Here is a 13,389-nt window from a genome sequence, read left to right on the forward strand (position 1 = left end):
CCTTGTGTGCCAGGTCACTGGCGCTTGAGGGAGGAGCCTGCAGCCTTTAAAAGCGCGGCGATGTCGCGCTTTGTGTAATCCCATTGAAGGTGTTCAACATGGCCAACTGGATTATTAACAACGGCGTTACCTGTGTCACACTGGTGAGCTGCTTCACATTTGTACCACGGGTGACATAAATGAGCGTATTTGACCATCTTCATATTTTGCAGGTGGTATGGATGGGCATCAACATCTTCCTCTTTGTCTGGTTTTATCTCGTCTATGATGTGGGGGATGAGTACTTTTACACACGGCATCTCTTAGGCGTGAGTCCTTCAGAAGTACCCCCCCCCCCCACCTCCACACACACATACGTGTCATACACTTCATCCAATTCCCTGACAGACTCATGATGTTTTGTTTCATTTTTTGGGGTCACCCACAGTCGGCTCTGGCCTGGGCCAGGGCTCCCGCCGCCGTCCTGAACTTCAATTGTATGCTGATCCTCCTCCCTGTGTGTCGCAACCTGCTGTCACTCATTCGGGGCTCCCTCGTGGTAAGATGTGCAGATATGAGAATATCTCCAGTGTCTGTCTAAGAGCTTGTCCCATGTAATTGTAAGAGATACATGACTGCGTGAAAAGACTACTACTAGCAATGAAAGGGTGGGGAAACTTAAAAAGCCTCAAAACACCTAACACTCAAATGCCCATACATGTAACGATAAATAGAGTGACCGCTCGAGATTTGAGTATAATTTGTTCCTAAACCAAGCAATTTGTTCCAGCCCCCCCCCCCCAAAAAAGACCACAAAATTCGGTGATTTTTTAATGATAAAAATAGCACTCTAGATTATTAGATGATGATTAATATCATACATGTTGATGTTACAGTACAATGTGTGTTCAGGTATCTGTTGCATAATGGGTAACACTACACCACATAAATGCTAACTGTTAGCCTGTTTGTCTATGGAGTTTCCCATTGTATGTTAGCATTCAGGCAGCAGAGGCGATGTGGTTCCTTTTTGTTCGTCTCTCAAGTTTGCGTTTGCACCTCAAAAAAATATATATATATATCAGTTGATCGCTGGCTCATATACAGTATATATATATATTCTTCTCAGGAGAAGGGCTATAACCCCTGCAAGGAAAAAGGTTTTGTGAATGGAAAGAACATTTCTAGGCAGTAATTTTGGACAAGTGGTACACTTGGGAATAATTGGAAATTTAGACTCATTTTAAAAACCTGAGTCATAACATTTCAGAAACTTAAAGAGCATAAAGTATGTGTTGTTTGTCATAAGAAGGCATGGATGCATCCAAATGATTTAATTGTCTTTTTTTTTAACTGTGTTATTCAATAATCCGATACTGACTAACCAAAATGTTTATTCCCACTGATTCCATTGAAATCAATATATGAACTTGCATCCAGCGGTGCCTTGATAAACAAGTTTAATTTGTTCCATGACACTCGTAACAAAAATGTTCCGATCGCAAATAATCTTTCCTATTTGAAATGAATAGTAATTCCATTAATCTGTTTTGACCGACACCCAAAAAATTACAAACATTTGTTTTCAGCAGTAAAATAGCACTCCATAATATTGTTCATTAAAAAAAACAAAAAAACAGAGGCTAATAACAATTAAATAAAATGTAAGGAATTTTTGCCTGCTTCAGTGGAAATTGTGCTCGCCTTTTGGTGTTGGGTGTTTGGTGGCCACCTGGGTGCAGTATAATACAGACACACAGATACAGTTCACATGAAGACCATTACAGTATCAAGTAAACTGTAATAATATTGGTCATTAATCAAAGAGGATAAAGAATATCTGCCTGATTTCAATTTGTTTGCACGAAACAGCTAAATTCTTTTTTTGAAGAAGAAGAATTGCTGAACTATCCACCAAATTGCGATTTGTTGTGAAGGGAGTTGAGTTCAATGCCTCTATACCAGGGTTGTCCAAAGTCGGTCCTCAAGGGCCGCTGTCCTGCCAGTTTTCCAGCTCTCCCAAGAGCAACACACCTGATTCAAATCATCAGGATGGTTCTAATGCTGCTTCAGAGCTGGCTGATGAGCTGATCATCTGAATCAGGTGTGTTGCAGGCGGGAGAGCTGGAAAAAAGGCAGGACAGTGGCCCTCCAGGCCCTGAGCTGGACATGTCTGCACAGTTTTCATATCTAAAATGTATGCTCGTAAGTCAAAGCAAAAAAAAAAAAAATCCAAACGATGGCTCATACCTTGAAAATCACGCAAGTCAAGTCACTCTTTTTTGAAGGTATATACATGTATATATATATATATATATATATAAGGTGTAACAGAGTATACATATTCAGTGGTGATATGTATCTCTGTTACACCTTATTTATATCCATGAAAAGTTTCTTCAGTTCCGTGCCATGCATCTTTGGGTGTCCTGAAAGGCATCACACAGGTGTCGTTTTGTATTAGGATGATGATGATGATGATTATGGTTATTGTTATTTTTCCTGAATGTATTATTATTTTTTGAGTAGTAGCTTCTGTGCTGTTGGGCGTGATTAATTGTTCAATTTGAAATGAGAATTAAATATTTGTGCTTTTTTTTTCTTATTCAGTGTTGCAGTCGTAGTTTGAGGAAGCAGCTGGACAAAAATATTGAATTCCACAAATTAGTGGCTTACACGATCGCCCTGATGACAGGTGAGCTTGTCGCAAAAGGGGGCGGGTCTCAGGTGTACTGATAACAGATGATTAGGTTATGGGAAACGAGTTGTGATACTGTGAGTGTCTGTGTATTGAATTCCTCACTGTGACAAGTCAACAGGTGTGTCCTCTGTTTTGCTTTATCAGGGAAGTGCACTCATGAAGGACCCTGATGTTTTTGTGAAATCATAAAAAATACTGCATGTTTATATATATATATATATATATATATATATATATATCCATCCATCCATCCATTATCCGAACCGCTTGATCCTCACTAGGGTTGCGGGGGGTGCTGGAGCCTATCCCAGCCGTCTTCGGGCAGTAGGCGGGGGACACCCTGAATCAGTTGCCAGCCAATCGCAGGGCACACAGAAACGAACAACCATCCACGCCCACACACACACCTAGGGACAATTTAGAGCGTCCAATCAACCTGCCATGCATGCTTTTGGAATGTGGGAGCAAACCGGAGCTATATATATATATATATATATATATATATACATATATATATATATATAGATCCATCCATCCATTTTCCGAACCGCTTGATCCTCACTAGGGTCGCGGGGGGTGCTGGAGCCTATCCCAGCTGTCTTCAGGCAGTAGGCGGGGGACACCCTGAATCGGTTGCCAGCCAATCGCAGGGCACACAGAGACGAACAACCATCCACGCTCACATTCACACCTAGGGACAATTTAGAGCGTTCAATCAGCCTGCCATGCATGTTTTTGGAATGTGGGAGGAAACCAGAGTACCCGGAGAAAACCCACGCAGGCCCGGGGAGAACATGCAAACTCCACACAGGGAGGCCGGAGCTGGAATCGAACCCGGTACCTCTGCACTGTGAAGTCGACGTGCTAACCACTGGACTACCGGGCCGCCCTCTATATATAGATGTATATATATATTTTTCCTTTCCTTAAAAATGCTGAAATTTGATCAATCTGAGTCCTATTACACAGAGGTCATAAATGTATAATTTAAATATTGACACAGGGTGATTCGAGTAAGTGTGACTACTCAAAGAGTCACTGATGGTGTCGTGGTACACTTGCCGGACTTGTTTGCGGGCAGCGTTCCGTTCCCACTCAGTGATGATGTGGGTGTGAATGGTCGTTTGTCTCTATAGGTGCCCTGCGACTGACTAGCGAACAGTTCAGGGTGTAGTCTGCCTTCCGCTCAAAGTCAGCTGGGATAGGTGCCAGCAACTAAACTATGAGATTAACTTTATTGTGGTTGTAGTGTTTGCAATTGCTTTAGTGGTGAATAACTGCACGGTATCCAACTGAGACCTGTTTCCACTCCACTCGAGTGGTGAAGTTAAGAGTTCAAAACAGAACCTTGATTGGTCCAGCTCTTTTGCCCGATCATAATATGTCACAGAAATGAACGTATTGACATGTTTGGTACCTCGAGTGTGGACTGTGTCATGTGTCATATCTGACCCCTGTGGCTTCTCTGTGTCGTCTCCCTACAGCGGTTCACGTCATCGCTCATCTCCTAAACGTGGAGTGGTACAACAACAGCAGACAAGGCGTTTACGATGATCTCAGCACAGCACTGTCCAACCTGGCCGACACGAAAAACACCACCTACCTCAACCCCATTCGCATAACAAGTCTAGTGAGTCATCTTCTCCCTAATTTTGATTAGATTACTTCTGTGTTGAGTGGTTTAAGGAACCAAATATGGTTCCTTGCCCCTCTATATCACTCTAAAGGAAGTGTGGCAAATTCAGGCAATTGGGATTCAGAAATGGCATGCTTAGATTTAGGTGTGCGTGTAAGCATGTGTATAATGGGGTTTAAATGATTATATCTATCTATATATATCTATATACAATGTGTGTGTGTGTGTATACACCATTGCAAACCGCAGGCACACAACAATAAGTGTTGAATTGATACTGCAAGTATATGACAGCATCAATAAAAGCTGAGCAGTAGTTTACAAAGGCAGAAGTGTGCTGTTGTCGCTTGTATGGGTGTTCCTAATGAAGTGGCCAGCTAGGCACAAATGACCTGAAGTTGTTTTTGTGTGTCAGGATCCACAGCAAATTCCCACTTACTTGGTTTTCACCACCATCGCGGGCATCACGGGGGTCATCATCACCCTGTGCCTCATCCTCATTATCACGTCTTCCATGGAGGTCATCCGCCGCAGCTACTTTGAGGTCTTTTGGTATACGCACCACCTCTTCATCATCTTCTTCGCCGGCCTCGTCATTCACGGCGCCGGGTAGGTGAATGCCCGCCATGTCCTTCTTTCCTCGCTTTCGCCTCTATTGTTTGCCATCAACTCTTGGCGCGTCCCCTTCAGGCGCATCGTGAGGAGTCAGAAAGATAGCCCGCCGCACAACTTCACTTTCTGCAAGGACCGCAGTGCCGAGTGGGGGCGGATTCCCCAGTGCCCCATCCCACAGTTTGCAGGGGGCTTTCCCAAGGTTAGTCTCTTGTTTTGGAGATAACGGAATCAGATTTTTGGGCAAAGTATGCAAGTCTTGCAAGGAATTTACTTTCCCAGTTACAACCCATCCAGAGGAATTTAAACAAAACAATGACCAACAGAGGGAGACAGAACGGGAAGCCTGACACTTTGCTGTTGAGCTCTCGATATCTTAGATGTGAAATGAAAACAAGTGGCATCAGACTCGAGTCTAACCATTCTCCTTGAATGGAAGCATGGTTTGAGCCGAGAGAAAACCTCGGGCACATGCAGCGTACATTTAAAAGACATGTACAACAAATCTCGAGGCTTACATGCAGTGGACAGGGAGGATGGGAAGGGTATACAGCAGTATACTGTCTCCTGATGGTCAAGGTGGGCATACCGTGAGGAGCAGCACAATGAACTTTATTGCACCATTAAATTATGATGCATAAACTCCATCACTATATTTTCTCCAATAGCAAATACAATATTAACGCAAAAACTAAGTGCCATGGCTCAATAAATGATGGCATGCATCAACTCCTATTGTTTTTCGAACAAACTTGAGGCCAAAGCTGCTAACCATCCTCCTTTTATACCCCCCACTTCTCCCCCAGACTTGGATGTGGGTGATCGGTCCGATGATTCTGTACCTGTGTGAGCGGCTGCTGCGTTTAGTCCGATATATGCAGACAGTCCGATACCGAAAGGTAAAGTTTCTGCTGAAGTTCCGGGCAGTATCTTTCGAGCTCGCCTGTTTTTCTAAGGTTTTTTTTTCTTCTTTTCTTAGATCGTGTTGCATCCATCCAAGGTGCTGGAGTTGCAGCTGGTCAAGAACGGCTTCAAAATGGAGGTGGGCCAGTACGTGTTCCTCAACTGCCCGGCCATCTCGCAACTGGAGTGGCACCCGTTCACCATGACCTCAGCCCCCGAGGAGGACTTCCTCAGCGTGCACATCCGCTCGGCCGGAGACTGGACCGAAAAACTCATCAGCATCATGCAGCAGCTGCCCGAGGGCGCGCAAGGGCCCAAGTCAGTTCTAGTATTTCAAATGTTCTGCTCGTGTGATGTGAATGCTGTGAGACCGTATTCCCCCTCATGCTATCAGAAGAAAGTATTCACAGTCAAGCTGAACCTCAACCATATTCGTGTTAGTACTGTCTCACATTCATGCTATTGTGTCAAAAATCGTTTGTGTAAATGCTCGTCTCTCTGCATCCACACACCAATGCCGGTGTGCCTCAAACTATTTACCAATGCAAAGAAACGCAATTGAAGAGCATTTTCGCTTATGCTACATTGCATCAGCAATGAATTTGTGTTACTACTGATAGTTGTTCACATGAAATGAGATTGTCTCGCATCCACTCTTATTACACTTGTTGAAAATTTTTGTGTGTGAATGCTGAGGATGAGAATTCACACACATTCTACTGTGTTTCAAAATATTTACCAATGCTGAGTCAAGCATTCACATTCATGCAGAGTTGCATCTGTCATATTTTCAGAATGGGCGTGGACGGACCCTTCGGTACGGCCAGCGAGGACGTGTTTGACTACGAGGTGGCCATGCTGGTGGGGGCGGGAATCGGCGTCACCCCCTTCGCCTCCATCCTCAAGTCCATCTGGTACAAATTCAAGGATTCCAACCCAGTGCTGCGCACACGAAAGGTAACTCGCAACCACACGGCAACGCCGCGTGGTTTTTGCTTTTGTTGTCATGTCATGTCATGTGGACTGACACGTCTCCGCTTTGATTTTCAACCAGAAAGTTTTGGCACGTCCGCACGCCTCACATTATGTCAAACTGGTCTACTGAGAGACCGGCTAAAGCAACTTTTGACATTCTCAGGCACCAACACCCCCCCCCCCCGTGTACATTTTAGGGCAGGGCACATTTTCATTCCCTTGGCTGGTAGACAAGAAAATGGCAATGACAGTCAAATCAAGTTTGGCTTGTTTTGCTTTTCACTTCTGGGATTTGTTATTGATCTATTTCTCCTGAGATCAAACAAGATCTAAAGCTTTTTTTACCCTCCCCAGTGTGTGTGTATAGAAATATTATATATATATATACAGTATATATATTAGAGCTGTTAAACGATTAAAATATTTAATCTAATTAAAAATGCAACTGTCATAATTAACTCAAATGAACAAAAAAATTAATCGTGATTACTCACGCATTTTTTATCGTTTCTGAATTTCCCTTTATATTTTTTGTCCTATTTTTCCCCATTTTAATGCTCTCATCAACATGGAATCATGAATCCGTTTTCTATGTGCAAAATGCAAATATTTACTGTAATAACAATTTCAATTTTCAATTTTACATGAACATTTTTCACTTGTAGTAGTTATTCACACATAATCCCTCACACAATATTACTGTCCATCAACAACAGTGAAAAAGATATTTTGTCACACAACAGCTGCTTTAACAGCTCTTTTTATGGACTCAGAACAGAGCAATATAACATGATAAAGTGCATATCTAAGGGAAACTAGTACTCAGCCTATAGTGGATTTAAACCATGGTTGTATACTTCGCTTTTCTCAAGTTTGCTTTGAACACAGCAGTCAGGCTATGTTGATTCTGTTGGTCCTTCTTGCGCGGAAGTCTCTCTACGGTTTGGTGTAGACATTTCGGATGACTACACTTGGTTCGATGACAACACTGGAGACGTTTTATTTTCGCTAGGTCGCTACCACTGCAGCGCACCGTCACTGTCAGACGAACACAGAGAAGCTCCACCCGCTCTATTTATATAGACACGGAACGCTGTAACCTTCCACACAAAATAGTTCCAAACAAGTAACAATCGCGTCAGTGGCATACATCGTATACCTGTATGATAGAGGTAACTTTGGTCTTGTCAGTGGAGCAATCTGGCAACTTTTTAAAGGTAAACTTTCCATTCATAAACACTTTAAGTATCCGTTTTTGGTGTCTCGCGCTGCCGTGGCTGGCAAAACAGACATGGGCGTGGACTTCTGCAGCACGCTTGTTGTTTTGTTTCTGGTGTATTTATAGAGCAACGTAACATCCGCTTGTGATGTATGCCGCGTTAATCTCGCGAGAAAAAATTTAATCTCGTTAAAATTCATTTAAATTAATGCCAATAAAAAAGCGCTAAACTGACAGCTCTTATATATCTATATCTATATATAGACAAGGGCGGTCCGGTAGTCCAGTGGTTAGCACGTCGACTTCACAGTGCAGAGGTACCGGGTTCAATTCCAGCTCCGGCCTCCCTGTGTGGAGTTTGCATGTTCTCCCCGGGCCTGCGTGGGTTTTCTCCGGGTACTCCGGTTTCCTCCCACATTCCAAAAACATGCATGGCAGGCTCTAAATTGTCCCTAGGTGTGAATGTGAGCGTGGATGGTTGTTCGTCTCTGTGTGCCCTGCGATTGGCTGGCAACCGATTCAGGGTGTCCCCCGCCTACTGCCCGAAGACAGCTGGGATAGGCTCCAGCACCCCCCGCGACCCTAGTGAGGATCAAGCGGTTCGGAAAATGGATGGATGGATATATATAGATAGATATATATTTCACTGATAAGTGTTTCCTCCTCTAAATCTCCCTTTGGTCAAAGCATGTATATGAACACTACCCTGAATCTTTGAAAAATATCACATAAAATGAACAGTCAAACAATGTAGCGCTATTTACTCTAGTACTGCCTTGCACCAATCTCTTTTCGTTCATGTGAGGAACAATGATGTGGTAATGATTCTGCTCGTTGTCCGTTTTTTAGCTGGCATTAAAGCCACTAGTCATTTTTTATTTTAAGAAAAATAGTGTCAGCACTGAATATGCTTTTGAAAACAAGCTCTTCTCTGTTCATAGCCATGTTGTTAGTCTTAAGCAGTGCAAGGATGCACTTTGAACTGCGCCAACTGCTAGTGTATAAAAAAAAAGAAATCATGTCAAATGTCAATTCAACTCACTTTACAATAAGGAGCACGATGGTAAAAAGTGAAGTTTTCTTCAAAAAGGAGGCTTCAGTTGAACTTTAATGTCCAAATAAACAGAAAATGAAGACAATTACACCATGTGCATTTAAAACAACCACATAGCTTAGCATTTCAGTCCTCTAGCTAAATGCTAATATAATCTATTTTGCGGTACCATTAAGCGACAGATTCAACACAAATGAAAATATAAAGAATACTTTTTGTTTAAACTGTTGTTTTTTTTTTAGGGTGGGCGGAGGCTGGAACAGATTCATGACATTTGCATTCGGCTCAATGGGAAAACATGACTTGGGATATGAATGTTTTGTGTCATGAGCATGGTCACAGAATGAATTAGTCTTATCTCAAGGCACCACTGTACATTTTTGGAAGTGGTTCCCCACCAGTGTTTGAAAGCATATCTTGAATGATGACCATCCTTGTTCCACTTAAATTTGTAATTCCGTTGGTGCGTCATGGTCATCTTTTGTTCCCATTTAGCTAGTTTATCCCACGCTGATATTTTCCCTCACTTGAATGAAGCAAAGTAATGTAACCCGCCAACCTGAACACACCCTGATCCTCATTAAGTCTTTAGAGAAAGCGCTTCATTATTGTTTGTGGGGGGGTTTTCTCTCTGACTCCCCGATTCCAGATCTACTTCTACTGGCTGTGCCGAGAGACAAATGCTTTTGAGTGGTTTGCCGACCTCCTGCAAGACCAAGAGAGGGAGATGGAGGAGAGGGGCATTGGGGATTTCCTCACCTACAAGCTCTTTCTGACCGGATGGGATCAGAGTCATGTAAGTGCGCCTGTGGATGATTGCTTTGAATGTTTTTTTGTTTTTGTTGTTGTTTGGGGGTGAGGACTCATTTGGCGGGCTGTTTTGTGTGAGGTGAAGACTGGTTTCATGGGTGTGTCTATCTTGGAAATAGGAGTTGGTCCAGTGTTGCACTGATAAATTAGGAAAAGCGCTGACTGTAAAAAATGACCGCACCACTACATGTCAGTACATTGGAACAGCACTTCAGATTTAGACCGGTTTTCATCTGAAAAAAAATGTTCTTTGGAACATGCCGTTACTGTATTTCACGTAATCTCTTCCTGTTCCCTTAAGGCCAATCATGCCATGGTGCACTTTGACGAGGAGACTGATGTGATCACAGGACTCAAACAGAAAACTCATTATGGAAGACCCAACTGGAATAAGGAGTTTGAACAAGTCCGCAAGGAGAATCCCTCGTAAGACAATTATCTTCCCTCTCTGAAATACCAAACAAATTCAAATATAGCCAAAAATGTCCCATCTTTTTGTGAATTTCCCCAGTGTGGGACAAATAAAGGTTATATTTTGCATTTCCTCTTCAGGGCTGTGGTGGGAACATTCTTGTGCGGCCCGGCAGTTTTGGCGAAAGTCTTGGAAAAGAAATGCGCCGAATACTCGGAGGTGGACCCGCGAAAGACAAAGTTCTACTTCAACAAAGAGAACTTTTGAGCTCGGGAAAAAAAACAGCAGCAGTCTCCTTTTGGGAAGACCTGGTGGGGAAATGTTTTCTTATTGCTAATTAAGGCACACATGCAGGTTTGAAAGCGTGCATGCAAAATAAGAATAGTAATAATAATAATTCTGACAACAATGCTGGGCATGTTGCTCCACTAGTCTGAATTCTCCCTATTGTCTCTCTACCACTGGTCTTGATGGTTTAGTAAAAATGCGGACATATTTAAAGAACAGGGTTTCCTTCAACAACTCGTGAATGTATGTTTATTACAAAACCTACAAAATCGTGTCAGTGAAGTTGAACCTAAAAGTTGCACGTTTACAGTTATAATAGCAGGGAAAAGTCTGAATTTTAAAATAAGCGTTGCACACGAGAAAATTACCTGTAAATGAATAATTGTGATAAAGAATAAAGTTAAAGCTGTGATAAAAAGTATAATTTCACGTTAGTCGCAATATTGTGAAAAAAAATCATCATAGGGGAACAAAATCTTAACTTTAAAAACAGTCACTACAAAAAAAATCTAAATTGTAAGTTGGAAATTTAAATGTTACAATGTGTGTAAAAACATTTTTTTTAAGTATAGTTCCAATATCAAGAAAAAGCCTATTTTAAGTGTAAAAATTCATACAAGAAAAAAGTTACATTATGAGAAAGTTGTAATTCAAAGAGTAGTCAAAATATTACAAGAATTAAGTGGTCATTTATAAACAGTTGAAATATTAAAAAAAAAAAAGTCAAGAATCACGATTCACAGTCTGAAAATAAAAGATGTGATTTAAAAAGGACCGCCACAATAAGGACAAAGAAATATTTTCAAAAGTCACAACATGACAAGGGGGAAAAAATTACTTTAAATAAGACTGATAAAATCTGTGCAAAAACAATTTTGTTGAGTTACATTTTTATGCCGATTCAAAACAAAGTATGACTTGCTGTAGTAAGACGAGTTGACTAGGAGCTGCGTGACAACTGAGAAAGTGCAGCTGACAGTAGGTCAGTAGTATCAATATCTACAAACAGAAAGCTAGCATAGTAGGAAATAAGAGGATTAGTGCTAACTTCTCTTTTGACCTTGTAACCATGGGTTGTAAATTCTAGTTTGTTTTATGCTGCTTTTTAAAATTTTTCAAAGCTTTTAACTATTCCATCTTTGTGTTTTATTTACATACATACAAATTGATTTCAGGGTTTTTCTTCCAAGAAAACGAAGAATTCCTAAGCTCAAAAACTCGAGAAAAATAGATCAGTTTTGGATTCAGCACCCCAAAATGTGTTAAAATCAGCTGTCTGATCTAATTTAAAAAGTATCTTCCTCAATGTTATTATCCAAATTGTGCATGCGCACACACACACTTTTTTGGCATGCCTATTTGTTGATCAATGAAATACAAAACCCCATTGAAGAATTTCCCAAAGAGCCCTTTTGGGCCCTGAGCTTCATTTTTGCAATGAGCGCTCCCACACCAAATGTTGCAATCATTCCTTTGTTTACATTTTGTATTGTACATTGCATTTATCATGTATTTTGCCTCAGAGTAGTTACCTGTGTTTTCAAAAGTTCCTATTTTAGTATTTTGACATATGTTCAGAGCTGTGTAAATATAAACTTAGGCACTTTGTTTTTTGGGAGGTTTTCTTGTAAATATGAAAAGCCCTGCCTTTTAATGAGTTGTTGATTCATGATTAGACTTGGCGGTTAACACTAAACAAAACCAATGATTCACTGTTGAGTGTGATCAAAATGTCCTTATGCAGTTCTTGAGTTGAATTCAACACAACTTTATTGTCAAATGTGCTGTATGTGTGACATACAGCACAGATGAAATTTCTTTCCTCTCAACATAAAACAAGAGGAGCCGCTGCAGGTGTCTGCACCGCCATCAAAAGAAAAGTTAACTTTCTATTATCTTGATCCAATGTGTTCATGTTCAGTGCACCTGGGAAAAAAAAGTCATGTGGCCTGTGGTTAATCATTCCCTTAAGCCAATGACAGTTATGTTTAAACTCCATTTAATGAAGAACTCAAGTGCGAATTGTCCACTATTGTCTTTATGTGTCTGGTAAATAAAGGATAAGTGCTCATGTTTTCGTAGTTTTGTTTTATTGATGAAACATGGGGGAAAATAAAGGATGATGTGGTGATGTTTGTTTTCACACTTTTTTTGGTGGGACTGCATAAAAAAAAGACATGGATTTAAAATAAAACTATACAAACATCCAAACTAATGATGAGGCAAACTTGACTGAGGTCAGACTGTCATTCCTAAAAGAATAAGAAAGTCGGTATTATCTATCCTTGAACACAGGGGAGAATACTTTGCAGAGAGCCAGTTCCGACCTGATCTGTATTACCGGTATACAAATAATAGTAATGGGTTCTTACAGAATGTTTAAATTTCTTCAGCGGACGTTTTTTGTAGCTGCAAGCTACATTCATCCAAATTATGAAAAATGCAAGATACTTGTGTATTACGGGATTCAATATTAAAACAATGTCACGGTATGTAAGAAAAAAATTTAAATTACATTTTTCATCTCTGAGAAAATAGTCAATTTATTGACAAAATTTTAAAATGTACAATGAAAAGTAATTTTACAATTAAAAAAAGCCATGCTAATAATGGACAAACTGTGTAGTATAAGGTCAGTGTCAATTTTTGAAGAATAAAGTTCTTTAAAAAAAAAAAAAGACTTGCAATAGTAGAATAAATTTGCCAAGTATAAGAAAAAAAATTGGGGGAACTAACATTGCTTTTTAAATTTTTTTGGGTGAAAGAAAAATATACTTTTGCGAGAATTAAACAAAAAAGC

General features: G+C 40.7%; 2 protein-coding genes across 4 annotated transcripts in view; one reads left to right on the forward strand and one right to left on the reverse strand.

The window, feature by feature from the left end:
- On the forward strand, window positions 1-12,662 carry nox1 (NADPH oxidase 1). The gene is made up of 13 exons (XM_086138102.1): window positions 1-143; window positions 213-308; window positions 428-538; window positions 2,590-2,674; window positions 4,165-4,310; window positions 4,732-4,925; window positions 5,007-5,130; window positions 5,735-5,827; window positions 5,908-6,149; window positions 6,626-6,788; window positions 9,729-9,875; window positions 10,191-10,315; window positions 10,442-12,662. The coding sequence occupies exons 1-13, from the start codon at window positions 99-101 to the stop codon at window positions 10,566-10,568; spliced, it is 1,698 nt and encodes a 565-aa protein (XP_085994228.1). The 5' UTR covers window positions 1-98; the 3' UTR covers window positions 10,569-12,662.
- cstf2 (cleavage stimulation factor, 3' pre-RNA, subunit 2) overlaps window positions 11,304-13,389 on the reverse strand; it is a 19,791-nt gene continuing 17,705 nt past the window's right edge. For all 3 annotated transcript variants that reach the window (XM_086138118.1, XM_086138128.1, XM_086138110.1), the window contains one exon: window positions 11,304-12,841. The gene's annotated coding sequence lies outside the window, so the exon portion shown is untranslated. The remainder of the gene's footprint in view (window positions 12,842-13,389) is intronic.

This window comes from Hippocampus guttulatus, chromosome 2 (assembly GCF_054856545.1).
Source record: "Hippocampus guttulatus isolate MCC_2025c chromosome 2, RoL_Hgut_1.0, whole genome shotgun sequence".
In the NCBI taxonomy this organism is placed as follows: domain Eukaryota; kingdom Metazoa; phylum Chordata; class Actinopteri; order Syngnathiformes; family Syngnathidae; genus Hippocampus; species Hippocampus guttulatus.